The sequence below is a fragment of the Parus major genome, chromosome 4A (genome assembly GCF_001522545.3).
Source record: "Parus major isolate Abel chromosome 4A, Parus_major1.1, whole genome shotgun sequence".
NCBI lineage: Eukaryota > Metazoa > Chordata > Aves > Passeriformes > Paridae > Parus > Parus major.
The window spans coordinates 8,919,789-8,934,278 of NC_031772.1; the positions used below are offsets into that span (position 1 = coordinate 8,919,789).

Here is a 14,490-nt window from a genome sequence, read left to right on the forward strand (position 1 = left end):
ACTTCTCAGTGTTATTGTCAACATCTGTCACAAATACCACCCATGGCAGATTCCAGGTGCTTGCAGCTACCAACAGTGCCACAGCTCAGAATGGCACATGATTATGGGGATGGAACACCTCTTCTGTGAGAAAGGCTGAGAGAATTGGGATTGTTCAGCTTGGGGCTTCAGGAGATAGCTTCAGGGTGATCTTCAGGGCAGCCTTCCAGTACCTGAAAGAAGATTTCAAGAAAGATTGAGAAATTTGTCACATGGGCATGTAGGGTTTAGACACAGGGAAATAGCTTTAAACTGGAAGAGAAGAGGTTGACATTAGATATTCAGAAGAAATTCTTCTCTGATTGAGTGTCAAGGTACTGCACAGAGAAGTTGATGCTGTCTCATCCCTGGAAATCTTCAAGGCCAGGTTGGATGGGGATTGGAGCAACCTGATCTAGTGGAAGGTGTTTCTGCCCACAGCAGGGAAGTCAGAATAATCTTTAAAGTCTCTTCCAACCCAGCCCACTCTATGACCTTTAGAGCTGAACACAATCCAGGCCTGATTCCCATTGTACTGGCAGTCCTGAATGAGCAGCTGAACTGCTGTGGTCAGAAACCTGTGCTACAATCCCACATGCCCAGTCAGACTCTGTACTTCCATAAATCCACCAAAGGAGTTTCCAAATCACTCCATTACCAACAGGGCTTTCTGATCTTTAAAGAGACAAAAGTGAGTCAGCAAAGAAATCTACAAAACAGTGAAGGAACCTTGCTAGAGTTATATTTGTTTTGTACTAATCATCCAGGGTATTATTGAATAGCTGGGGTTGTTCTCATGGACTCACTAAAGGAGCTGTACCTCTAGAGACTCTGATATCTTGACTGGCTACTTCACTTACACTTTTGTTTTGGAAACAGGTACAGATGCTGTGGATTTCTACAATTATGCCTCTTATGAAATTTCTAGTGCACTGAAAAGGGTACATGAAAGGGAAAATCTGATAATTCAGTCATTGAGGCTGAACACGGGCAACCACTTTATATACAGAGAACTGCCCAAATTGCCCAAATCTTCACCATTCCATCTCTCCATGCTTTAAATCTCCATAATGGCAGCAGCAAAATTGTTATAAATACTAGGATGAAACAATTACTACATTTGTGGAAGACTGAAACACAGATAACACAGAGGTTATAGCAGAACCCTTGCATATTACTGGACAGTTCACAACTCTTGGAAGTTTCCTGACTTCAGTCCCTGTACATAAAGTGAGCTGGAATTATTCATAGTACCCACAGTATTTGCTAAGACTGGGTAGCTCCATGTCTGCATAAATGAACACCAGAGGACCTCAAACAATATTGAAGAACATACTTGGTAAAGATTTGTTTCTAAAATAATCATGGCAATACAGAAAAAAGTAATCAGATTTTCCAGCAGTCATTTTGAAACTAACACAAGGTTATATTTACGGCTTAAAAAGGGAATGGATGTAGCATGTATTTTACAATTGCAAATGGGTAAACATCAGCTGTGAATTATTCTAAACATACCAAATTTTCCCAGAGAAAATTTAGTAGAAAAAAGTGTGTGACCATTCCAATTTCACATATGAATAAATGATGCAGATAGAAGTGGTGTTTTTTTTGTCAAGGGCCAGCAAAGGAAGAAGGAATGTGGTCTTCCTAGTCTAGCCCAACATTCATAGTCAGCCCCTAAATAAAGTAATTTGGAAAAAAGTAATTTTCACTCTAGGAATATGCAAACATGATAGAGGACAGACACCCCTCAGAAAGGGTAAAATATGAGCCCTTAAACAGAGATAAGAACCTTTTTCGTAGTCTATTTTCTAGCACTTTCTAAGAAAAAACAAATTAATATTGCATCCCTTTTATTTACCCTGAGACTTCTGGGACCCTAGGTTCTACCAGTTTTTTGCTCCATAAATGCAGAGTTTAAAATTTTGAGATGTAAAAACATACACTTTTTTACCTTTTAGAAGGGATGAGAGCCTCATTTAATTGTGACCCCAAAGGGGTGGCTTTAGCAGATCCAGTAAATATTAATTCATCATAAGGGCACTGCTAGAGGTACCTGTGCACCAAAGATCTCTTCACTTTTTACCTAAAGCCTTTGAGAAATAGTGCATTGCAGCAGCTGCTGAGAGAACCCTCAGTGCAGTATGTTTAAGTCATTCCAAGTATCTTGTAACACTTTCATGTCACTTCAACAGGAACCCCTTACATGCCAGCCTTTCATGGACAATCCATCTCTTTCAAGAACCAAATGCACAAAGGGAAGACTTAGGCTCTCAGTTTATTTGCCTGCATAAACTTAAAAGTCTGAAGAGGGGGAAGGAAGAGATCTGAAAGTGAGACTGCCAAGAGATTTGGATGGGGACACAACAGAGGGACATCTACTCCAGGTGGGTCGGTCAGAATGAGCAGTGGCAGCAGTGTCTGCCATCTCAACACAATGCCTTCTCCATAGTCAGCAACATTCCAATTCTTATCTTATTCTTCTTTCAACTAGTATTTTATTGTGCTTTTGAATATGCAGCTCAGAAAGGGAAGCTGAATTGCCATGTACTGCACACACATTTTTTCCAAGCAGCCACGTATGCCTAATCAGCAAAAAGCACTTACTTTATTTTCACAAGTTATTAATTGAAATGGGAAACCAGCTTACTGTGATTCCATTACAAAAGAGTTACTGCACTGTGGTGCAGCTGGTGTAATAATTATCAATTGGCTTGAGAGAAACCAACTAAGGCTGTACCACAACATTGAGTCTTGCATTTCCCCAGTATTTACAGGATTGCCACACATAACCTAGATCTAATCCCATAAAATGAAAGAGAGGTGATCTTCAAGTTCATGCAGATCTTCAGGCCTCTGTGTAAAACAGAAATAGAATGAGAAATAGTGGTGTTAATAAAACATGAATCCAAATAATATCAATCTGAAGAGGTATATTGGCATTAAAGGTGTTCATCACTTTTCATCTGCTTCCTAGAACATCAGCCACAGCCGATGCAGAGCTCCCATCAGAATCACTTCTGCTTTACCCAAGTTTTGCACTTAATTCTCAATTTAGTAGCTATTTTCCTTCTTCAAGCCAATAAAGATCCATGCTGAGCTATCAAACCAACTCCTTGGACACTCTTCAACACATTTTTCCTGTTAACTTCATCACATATTTCATCTCAGAACTTTTTTCAATGTATATATGGACAGGATTGTTTTCTAACCCGAAATATTAAACTTCATTAACATATATTTATGTATTTAAGGCAGCATAAAGAATACTGAAATACATTATTAACATGCCAAGAGACATTTCAAGCACTGCAAACACCAGTGCCCCTCATACAGTTGCAACTCTGCTGTCATCCACAAACAGATGCATATGCTTCCTTTCATCTTTCAAACACTCCATGGACAAGGCAAGCTTTATGACTCATTTGTCACATTTTACTTTGTATGAGAGTCAAAGAAAACCAAGAAAGCAGTAGCAACAAGCTTGGTTAAACACAAAGTAATGAAAATGTATTTAAATCACACTCTTTTAGGGCATTTTTCAATGGCATTATGCAGCAACTATGACACAGGTTGCTCAGTTCATGACAAGACACAATACAAATCAAAAATGACTACTCAACATCAGTCAGCAGTGTAAATGTGACCTGCCTGAGGACATCTGAAAAACACAAATGTATTGTGGGTTGGCTTTGGCTAAACACAAGTTGCCTACCAAGATGCTGTCTTCCCTCTTTGACTGGGAGAGGAGAAAATAGGATGAAAATAATAGTGGATTAAAGTAAAGACAATTTAATAATGCAAAACCAGAGGCCAGGCACAGAAGCAAAGGAAGACAAAAGATTTATTCTCTATTTTCCGTTAGAGAATGTCCAGCTCTTTTTGGGGAAGTATGACTTCAGCCCATGTAGCACCTGTTCTGTAAGACAAATTTAATAATAATAAATGCCTTACACCCTTTTTCCTTAGCCTTTATTGTTGAGCAGGCATCATATGGTCTGGGATATCCCTTTGGTCAGGTGGGGTCAGCTGTCCTGGCTCTGCTCCAATGTGGGTCTCTTCCACCACAGGCTGCAGTCCTTTGGGAACACACTGTTCCTCAGTGGGGTCCCCATGGGGTCACAAGTTCTTCCAGCAAACCTGCTCTTGCACCGGTGCCCACAGGGTCATTAACTCCTTTGGGTACATCTTTCTGCTCCAGCTGGGGGTTCTCCCTGGACTGCAGTTGGATCTCTGCTCCACCATGGACGCCCATGGGCTCCAAGGTCCCAGCTGCCTCACCATGGCTTTGCAGCACAGGCTGCGGGGAAATCTCTGCTCTGGCACCTGGAGAACCTCCTGCCTTTCTTCTTCACTGACCTGGGTGTCTGCAGAGCTGTTCTTCTCATATTCTCACTCCTCCCTCTGGTTGCAGTTGCTGTTGTGCAGGTTTTTTCCTCTTCTTAATTCCGTTGTCCCAGAGGTGCTACCAGCATTGCTGATGAACTCAACTTTGGTCAGCAGCACGTCCAACCGGCGCCAGCTGGCACTGGCCTGTTGAATGTGGGGGAAACATCTCACAGAAGCCACCCCTGCAGCTCCTCAGAGAAGCTTTATCTGCTGCTGTTCACAGATTGGGTTTGTATGGAACACAGAAGTAACAAAATGTTAGTCACTTCTGGCTCTTGGGAGATCCCACTGGAATTCCTGGGCATGCTCTCCAAGATGCAGGAGTTTCTCTTTGACCACAGACACGTGTGTGACTGTAACACATTTGTAACCATGAAACAAGCGTATCACTGGCTGTTTCACATCCAGGACATTCCTTATGAAGTTGTGACAGTTTCTTTAGTCAGAGGAAATTACATCATTCAAATCTTGTTTCCTGGAATTGACAGCATTTGGTCCATAGGATGTCATTGTTTTTCCCAACACAAATGAGTCCCTAGGTCTTTGAACACAATTAAGGTCCTGTGAAAGTAGCAGTTTGGGCTTTAGAGCTTAGGATCAAGATAGGGCAATAAATTAGGAAATTAGGAAATGGCAAGAAAACACCATGTAAAAACCCACTTTCTGTAAACGTTACCCAGAATTATCTTTCATACAGGCACCTTACTTTTTCAAGAGTTAGCATCACAAAGTGCTGTCCCAAATCTTCTCATGGAGGATGTCACAGGAATAGGCAAAATAGGTCTACAAAGGTATTGCTTCAGGCCAAACCAAATTGTTGTAGTGGAAGGAATGAAGTCAAGGTCTGAGTCAAAGAGCCCTGCAGCAGAGCAGACAGAAAGATCTGTACAAAGTCAGTACAAAGATAGAAGCACTAAAGCAGTCACACAGCCCCAGTGAGGTGAGAGGAGAGGAGGAAAAATCAGAAAGAAATTTGCCTGTGGGCTGCAATGCCAGAAGTAACCAAAAGATTTTTGACAGGTCAGAGTCAGGAAGCATTTCTGCACTGACAGCCTCTATTTCTTCATCTAGAATGTAAACTAATCCAGCCTTGATATGAAGACAGAGAACTCAGAACTCCACCACTTTTGTTTCAAAACTTAAATATAAACACACAGATTTTTAAATCTTTGCCTCATTTCTAATCTAAATTTGTCTGGCTTCAGCTTTCAGCCATTAGCTTTGGGGTTTGGGGGTTCTTAGCCCTTTTCTGCTGTACTCTCTGTAAGACTCTCTAGAAAGTAGGATTTCATTCTCATCCCCCAAAATCAAGATCTCAGGCTCATGTAATTTTGTGATCTAATTTATGGCAGTCTCTATGAGTACACCACAGTAAGATCACAGAACTGCTGGAGGTCTCTCTGTGCAGGAAATCATTTCCAGGCCTCCTGCTGAGGAACCATTGCTGTAACAGCACCGGCAGCAGAATTGTAGCAGGAGTGGAATTAGAGATCTCCAGGAAAAAGGACTGAAGTCTTCCAGGGGTTTGTGCACTTTCTGTTCTCCTGCCGGCACACAGTACTTTGCAAGGTCAGCCTTAAAAAGCTGAATTCAACAAGTGTAAGCTCATCAGGAGCAATAAAGGTAAACACTGGTGACTTTTCCCTCACTGCCGGGTCTCAGCCGGGGTCTCTCAGCCTCACCGCGGACCCAGCCGCAGCTCTGGAGGAGCCGGGCACGGCACAACTTCACCGCAGCCGCTCCGCGCCCCCGAACGAGGCTTGAAAAAGTTCCCTCCGGCCTGCGGGAGCGGAGGGAGCGGCCGGTAAGGCCCCGGGGCCGTGAGCCGTAGGGCAGCCCCGATGGGGCGGCTCTCTGCGCCCGCCCGGGGGAGGCGGCCCGGCTCCTGCGCGGCGAGCGGGGCACGGCTCGTCCCACCCCCGGCCTTGACGCCACGCGTTAATGAAATGCTAATGCCGGGGCGCCGAGCCGGGCGCTGCCCGCGCCCATAAAACGCGGCGCGGCGCGGGGGCCCTGCCCGCAGCCATGCAGAGCGCGGCCCCCGCCCCGCCGGCCCTGCACCTCCTCACCTCCTACTTCATCGACAGCATCCTGGGCCGGGGCCCCGCCGCGGGCCGGCACGGTGAGGGGCGGCGGGGAGCGTGGCACGGTGAGAGGCAGCGGGGTCGCTCCACGCCCCCAGCCCCGGTAAGTCCCCGGTTGTCTCCCGCAGGCGCGGAACGCGCGGAGACGCCGCGGCCCGGCCGAGCGCGCAGCCCCGCGGAGGAGCCGCAGGCGGAGGAGCGCCCGCCCGGCTCCGAGGCACCGGGTCCGGCCAAGAGGAAGCAGCGGCGGTACCGCACCACGTTCAGCACGTTCCAGCTGGAGGAGCTGGAGCGCGCCTTCTGCAAGTCCCACTACCCCGACGTGTTCACCAGGTAGCGGCGGGCGGGGCCGTGCCGGGCGGCGGGCGAGCTCCGGCTCTAACTGTGTGTTCCTCCCGCAGAGAGGAGCTGGCCCTGCGCCTTGACCTGACGGAAGCCCGGGTGCAGGTGAGTGCCGGAGGGGACGAGGGGCCAGAGGAGGTTGAACACAGCGGGTTTTCGCTCTTGTCCAGCCGGGCGAGAAGGGAACGGCGGCGGTGCCGGGCTCGCGTCCTGTCCGCGGCGGGTGGTGCTGAAGGGACGCGGGAGGGGAGCGCTCCCTCCGCGGCGGGGAAGCGGAGGCTCAAGAACATTCCCAGGTTACGCTTCTGCCCCGCTTGTGCTGCCGCTTTCATGGGTCGAAAGGCAGGTACTGTCTCCTCAGTTTTAAAAGAGGATTAAAAAAGAATAAATTAGGTTGTTCCCAGAAAATGAAGGGTTCTGTGAGGCGTCTAAAGTTAAGTACTGAGGCTGCAGAGTTAACATCCTTCTCTTGGTCTAACTTAGCTCAATAAAACAGTCACACTTCTAAATGAGTGGCTAAAAAAAATGAAAGATTTATTTGGCATTCATATATGACAGTCAGGTCTTGTCCAGGAGAATTTTATGCCGAGCTGGGCTGCGAGTGCAGCAGTGCCTGTAGAACTTCAGCACACTCAGACAGACACGAATCACTTGTGGGCTGCAGTTTGCTCAGACTACAAACGACCCTTAGTAACTTTTCCTGACTCTGTTCACTCCTGCTTAACAATATTCATTGAAACCCCTTTTCTTTGGATTCATCTCTTCATAACCATGAAATCCCCTTTTTGTACAGAAACTATAGCCTAAAAAAAAAATTTTAAAAAATTTTAAAAGTTGTTTCAGAAGGTGTGAAGGCTTTCAAGTATTTATAAGCTGCAAATGACAATTGTACTAGATTTGGCTTGTGCTGTAGATCAGATATTGACTGTTCCAGCACAACTCTGGGTATGTGCCTACTTATGAAAGACTGAGAACTGGTGCAGCTGCTCAGTGTGACAGTCCTGCTTACTACTGCATAGCTTTGATATTGTTAATGCCAGATCCTTGTTTGGATACTTTGTCATTACTCCAGTCACTGGATCTGCGATGGTTCACACCACAGTTTCAGTCTGCAAAACTGAAACTTTTTAGCTTTTTATTTTAATATGCACCACCTTTTTAAAAGGCATTAAAAGTATGAATAGTACTTTATAATTGACTCAAATACCTAGATGAGCTTTTCAGCTCTCTTTTGTGGACATAGGGGAAATTATGTACCCTCCACTCTTCCTAACACCAACAATGACTAAAACCTCTAGCCACTGACATGCCCCAGTCTCTGACAATTGCACATGGCATTTTACAATGAAAAAGACATGGGTGAAAAGCTGTTACTTTAACTGGTACATTCCCTTTGTGGGGTACATTTTCTGTAGAACCTGTGAAGGAATGGTGCAGTGGTACATGGCAAAGAGCAACTCATCTTTGAATGACTCATCTAAAAAAAGAAAAGTGGAAACATTTGTGTTTGATGGAGCCAAAAATGAATTAACAAGAAAAATAACAGAGTTGATGTATGTGCAGTAGATGGAAGGAGCTGCAAAGAGCTGTTCCTGGTAGCTCATTGCCTCATTAATATGTTAGATCTCACACAAGTCTCCTGAGTAAGGAGCACAGAGTCAGCGCAGTTATTTAGTGTGAGCTTGCAGTGCACAGAGCCAAGCCCCAGCTCCTATCCTGTGGGAATCTGGGCTCAGCCTGGAGGGAAGGGGATGGGTAGGAATAGCACTGATGCACTGTACTTAAATGGCCATAATTACCAAATACTTGCCACATATGCTCATGCTCATAGCTGCTCTATAGGGCATCCTGTGTAAGATGAAGTTTTCCAATTCTCTCCCATGGTACCTGGCTAAATCAGCTGACATGGAAAGCAGCATTTCTTTACTTAGTAAAGTGTAAACTCAAGAAATTAATCTTACCCAATGCAGTCAGACCATTTCTTCACCTCAGTGTGTTTTACAAATGGAGGTTTGCTTCTCTGGGGAGAGCCCTCTGACAACCAGCTGAAATGGGTACCAGCCACTGCATTGTTCCTCCTCTTGCCTTTTGAGTCTTACATAAAAGTGAACAAATAAGAAAAAAATGGCATGAATGTATGCTCATTCCATCATCATTTCAAAGAGATCCCCCTCACCCAACAACCCCTTATGTACTTTAATAGAATAAGGAAGATGGGGCATTCCTTACCTTGGGAAAGAGGTAGTCAGAGAGTCTGCAAAACCTTTTTATAACCTGGAGCTATGTTGGGATTGCTCTTCAATGGTTTTTGCATCTGTTGTTGCCCTTCATGTTTCTCATTATTCATATTGTTAGGATGGGAAGAAAATAAGAAAAAGTTAAAGGAATTTTTTATCTTGTTTAACGTGAGGGGTAAAAGGTTTCATGGGTATTTCATTGCCATAAACTGCATCAGTTTTAAGACACTGGCTCACAGATATAACTGATCTAGACATCTTTGTCATATTTTCTCATTACGATCCCCTTATTCACTTACAGCAGAAACACAATGCAGTTATGCACATCTATATATCTTTTTAGCATAATTAGGTATTACATCAATTAAATAGGATAATTTTTTTTAAAGAAAATTACAGCAAGAAAACAATCCAATTTTACATGCTCACCTTTTCTTTTATAGAAGACCCGAATCTCTTGTCAGATATGCACGATGCTAGTGATTGCAAATATAATCTGGGTAATATTTAGCATGCAATTCAAGACTTGATGGTTTAAAACTTATTTTTGAGGATTAAGCAATACTTTTTTTCTAGAGTATTTTGCCATTGATATTACAGTCATAAAAATCTTAAGACTGGTATAGTAGTTTCTGTTATGGTTAGTTTGTTACTTCAGATGTGTCTGAAAACATAATAAAGGCAAGTTAAGCCTTTTATCAGAAGCAAAGGAAAAATTATTAACAAAAGGTTCAAGATGACTAATCTGAATGTTAATGACTATAATGTGTGCAGTAAAATTTGAAAGCTGTTTGTCATGTCAGTCTAAGGTATGAGGCATTGGTCTACTCCTGTTATCACTGGAACTGATGAGTTTGTACCAATAAGGAAAGGAAAGCCAGCTTTTTTCTAACAGTAATTATTAGATATCTATGCTGGTATTTCCTTCCAGTTTGAGAAATACAAAATCTGAGAGATTATTAACTTTTGGGGTTAAGCTCAAAATTACCTGTAACTTTAAAAAGAAATATTTTGTAGTCAAATTGCATCTCTGAGTGATCCAATGGATTTACTTTAGAATGGAGAAAGCATAAAAAAGCAGATATTTAATTTTGTGTTAGGCTTCTTCATGAAGAACAGATTGAAGAACAGTGCTAAGATTTAGTAAGGACATGGACCCTTGCAGCATTTATCCTTTTTAGGAATGGCTGTATGAATCTGCATATCTCAGTGTGAGACAGTTATTGCCTTTTTAACTGGATTTTTTTCATAGGAAGCACTAACACCTTTGAGTTGGTGGTCTTCTCCTGTGAGATTTTACCAATATTATCTTACCAATATCTCCACTTAGCAATACTTGGGATTATTGGTTAACAGTGATTTAAATCATCTGATCCCATCAATTTAGTTTTCCCTACCAGACCCCTGTCTTGGACTAATACTGATGGAATATCTGGTCCTCACTGCCATGCAGGCATAGCTGCCTGGCATTTCACAGGTTCAGATATTCCTTTGTAAGACATCTGACTATTGAAAGCTGAAGGTTGCTGCAGGACAGACAAAAAAATGAGTCTTAACACTCAAGAATTTCAAGTACCAACTTCAAAATTTTGATGTTCTGACTTTCTGCTGAGCACACCTCCCTCTGCTGACTGCCTGTGAGTGAGATAGTTCTGAGTTACACAGGTAACCCAAGGGGTAGAAATCCCTCTTCCAGGAGAACAGCAACTTCCCAGTGTAAAAATACTGCATGCAATGAAAGGACTAGCACAGTACTTCTTCAGCTGGATCCTGAGAACCCCAGAGCAAGTGCATTGAAAAAGTCAATTGTTGCTGACTGAGAGAAACAACAACAGGCTCGGCACAGCAAGGCTGGGGCATGCTGCAGCCTTGTTTGGGGATCAGCGCCCCGGTGTGTGGAGGGCTTTTCTCCCAAACACACTTGGTGTTATTTAAGCACCTGAAGGTAAGTTACACTGCTGGAAATGCTCAAAGGGCATTGGCTGAGGTAAAGCAAGCTGGGTCTCCCAAAACCTGATTTTTTAAATACTGTAGATGCTATTTAAAACACTTGGAAAACCATTTTTGTATTGTATTATAATTGCCACCTGTTGAATGGCTTTGTTGAAATTTAATAAATAGGTTATGAAAGGAAGAATGATCATTTCTAATAATTGCTCTTGCATTTCGGGTGGTAAGTTAATATATTACAATGACTTTAAAACATATGTGACTCTTCAGTCAGAAAGTAGTCAAATTTACAATATTTAAAAGTAATTTATTTTGTAATAAACCCAATAAGGCATTTATGAAAAGAACTTTTTTATATTAAAGAAGTGAAGCTTGGTTTAACAGTAATTATTTTGCCATCCATATCAATATGTGCTGTGGTATTTGGTAAGACAAACTGCAGAGTAAGTTCAGCTAATGCCTTTATAATTTCTTATTTAAGGTCTGGTTCCAAAACAGAAGGGCAAAGTGGAGGAAACGTGAAAAAAATGAAATTCTGGGGACTGTTCCGGGAATCTCCTTAACACACCCACTTGGTCTATTTTTGGATGTTCCACTGAGTCATTCTCCCCTCCTAGATCACACGTGGAGGTCAATGCCTCTTTCAACATTGGCTGTGCCATCCATGTCCCCAGCTTTCAGTCCTTCAACCTTAGGGCCATTTGGCCTCAGCAGTCTTACATGGACTTCCCTCTTCAGAAATCCTATATTAAATCCACATTTTGGAAGGTATAGAATAATTTTCTTTTTTCTCAGTCTCAAAACTGTTAAAAATGTTGCATTTATATTATTTTGCTACTCGCATGTTCTCAATAAACTTACTAAAAAGGGTTAGTTCCTGTGTAGGATCTCTTGATTAGGAATAGCAAGATTTGGGTTTAAGTCATGCTAATAAAATCTGAATGTGTAATTGCTTTATGAAGACAAATTTGGCATACTTATTGCAATTTTGGTCTCACTGAACTCTAATCTTCATACAGACTGCTGTGACCTGTGTGGCTGCAGCTCCATCCTTTTCTCTCACTCTCTCTCAAGAATAAATACATTATATATAAAATATGTAAATACATTATGTATTATATATAAGTATATACAAATATATAAAGAAATAGAAGATAGCACTCTTGCTGAAATTAGAGCTTGTATCTTAGTACTACCTTAACAAACTAACAAATGCTTTTCACCTTGAATCAACTGATCTGAACAATCTGTCTGCATAAACAGCTATATAAATTGGTCTTTTTATGGGGTGGTTTATTGCTTTCACAGAACAGGCTGATCTACAGCATCCAAGGTTTGTTTAGAAAGGATTTAGCATGAGGGGTTAAGCAAATGGTTGATGGATTAGATATCTGCATGCCATGCCTAATCATCTCTTGTTCATTTAATTTAAAAGTGTTTTGGTTTTTATTTAGGGTGGGATTTTCTGCTTTTTTTTATTTTTTAAGGGCAAGATGCTATACTGCAAAATAAAGCTAAAAAAATCTATATTTGGAAGAAACTGGAAATTTTGGAACTTTTTTTCCTAATACTTGTTGTTTTTTTTACTAATACTTTGGTGGGGGAAAGCTGCAACTCAGTAAGTATTTGTTCTCCAAAACAATTCTTAATTTGGATAATATTGACTTCTTTCAAATACAGGTTTCTCAATGCTTTAAATCCTCTCGTGACAACAGCTTCAGTACTAATGAAAGCTCCTGGACCCCCGTCAGACCCTGTTCTCACTGCCTTCACTGATCCAGCAGCAGTTGAAAGGAAAACGTCAAGCATTGCAGCACTAAGACTCAAAGCGAAGGAACATTCAGCACAAATCCCTCAATTAAACCTCATCTCCAGTCTTACAAACACTAACAAAGAACTTTGTTAGGAGCTCTCCCACAGACTACAGCCACGGAGGGGAAAGTGAATGCCTTCTCCAATAAGTAGCTCTCATTAGAGAGACACATTTAAAAAAAGAAAACACACACACACACAGAGCTCTATTTCCTGCAGCTTCAGTAACAGACTGAAAGGAAATAAACCTGCTAAACATTGTTTTCCTGCATTACAACACAAAATCAGGTGGTAAATTGGCTTGTATAATTTCTTGCACAGCAGAAACAGAAGCAGGAACTATCTCATCATTGTAAATCAGGCTAACATGTATGTGAAGCTTTGAAATCACTGAACTCACCAGAAGATAGTCCAAAGGCTCCAAATTCTTTGTAGGAGTAACCACTTTTCTAAGCAAGTCTTAACTTCTCAGGAGGAACTCTTACATGCAGTACTTGAGGACCAGTACACAGTTATTAACTTGGAGACCATGCTTCATGTTGAAGTGCAAATGCCAGTGAAATATTGCATTCTAGACAAACTTAGCAGGAACAAGATGAGGACTATTTTCAGTATGGTCTTTTCATTCAGAACTAGGTTTGTGTAAAGAGTACCTTGTTTCAAATTTAAAAAAAAAAAAAGAAGTTTTCTTTATGTTCAGGGTGGCAATGTTTTAACTATGAAAGTTTAACCTCTGTACATGAACTGTATCCTGTGAATGTAGGTTAGCAGTGTGCAGTAATTGTGTGTAGCTCTCTGTGTATGTACATACATGTCAATCAGTAGCTTATAGCTGTAAATAGGAGGTTGCTGAATACTTTTAGCAAGCTTTCTGGCACACCTTACCAGATCAGTGGGTTAACAGATTACTTGTATATTTTGAGACATTTCATGCCTTGAGTAGTTTCAGAGTTTAAATGAATACTCAGTGTGAAGTGTTAAATTCTTCCTTGGACCAATGTTGAAATGAGTGGAAACAGAGGCCTTACTGAGCAGGAGTCTACAGTCCATCACAACCCTGGACTCCACGACAGGTCATTTTAAAGTCTTTGCTGAATTTCCCCATACAGGGCATGGGACTGAGAAGAACTCTCCACAGGTCTGATGTTTTAGTGTAAAGTGAGGATATGTAGTATCCTCCTGGTGCTTCAGTAAAAAGTGAGGATAGGTCATCGTTTCCTCTTTCTCACTCGCCTACCTCACAGGGCTGTTGTGAGGACTCATTAAACAAACACAACTCTGGCAGAGTTATATAAGTGCTAATTTTTGCTTCACAGCAACAAAAGAAAGACCAACAGTTGGCTGCACATGGAGGTCACCTTTCCCACACCTGTAGCAAAGGACCAAGCAAACTATTCCTGTGGTTGATGGGACAGCATGGAACTCCTCCACTGATGCTGACTGTTTTCTCAAACACATTCACACTGAAAAGATTTTGTGTATTTTAGAACTTCTTTCACAAGGCAGCTCTAGGCCTACTCTTAAGACTACACAGTTGTGTTCTCAGCTAGAGTTTGAGGTGCAGAGCTCCAGCTACATTGCTGCTGCTTCTGGAGACTGCACCAAGCTTGTACTTAGCTCCAGGACAAGGAAGAAGGAAGTCTGCTGAGTCGAACACA

The 14,490-nt window shown here is 42.2% G+C and overlaps 1 protein-coding gene across 1 annotated transcript; it reads left to right on the top strand.

Moving 5' to 3' along the window:
• The first annotated feature begins 6,394 nt into the window (after positions 1–6,394).
• Positions 6,395–14,113, top strand: ESX1 (ESX homeobox 1). The gene is made up of 4 exons (XM_015625921.2): positions 6,395–6,824; positions 6,893–6,938; positions 11,502–11,788; positions 12,701–14,113. Exons 1-4 carry the CDS (start codon positions 6,433–6,435, stop codon positions 12,924–12,926), a joined length of 951 nt encoding a protein of 316 aa, XP_015481407.1. The 5' UTR covers positions 6,395–6,432; the 3' UTR covers positions 12,927–14,113.
• Positions 14,114–14,490: the final 377 nt, after the last annotated feature.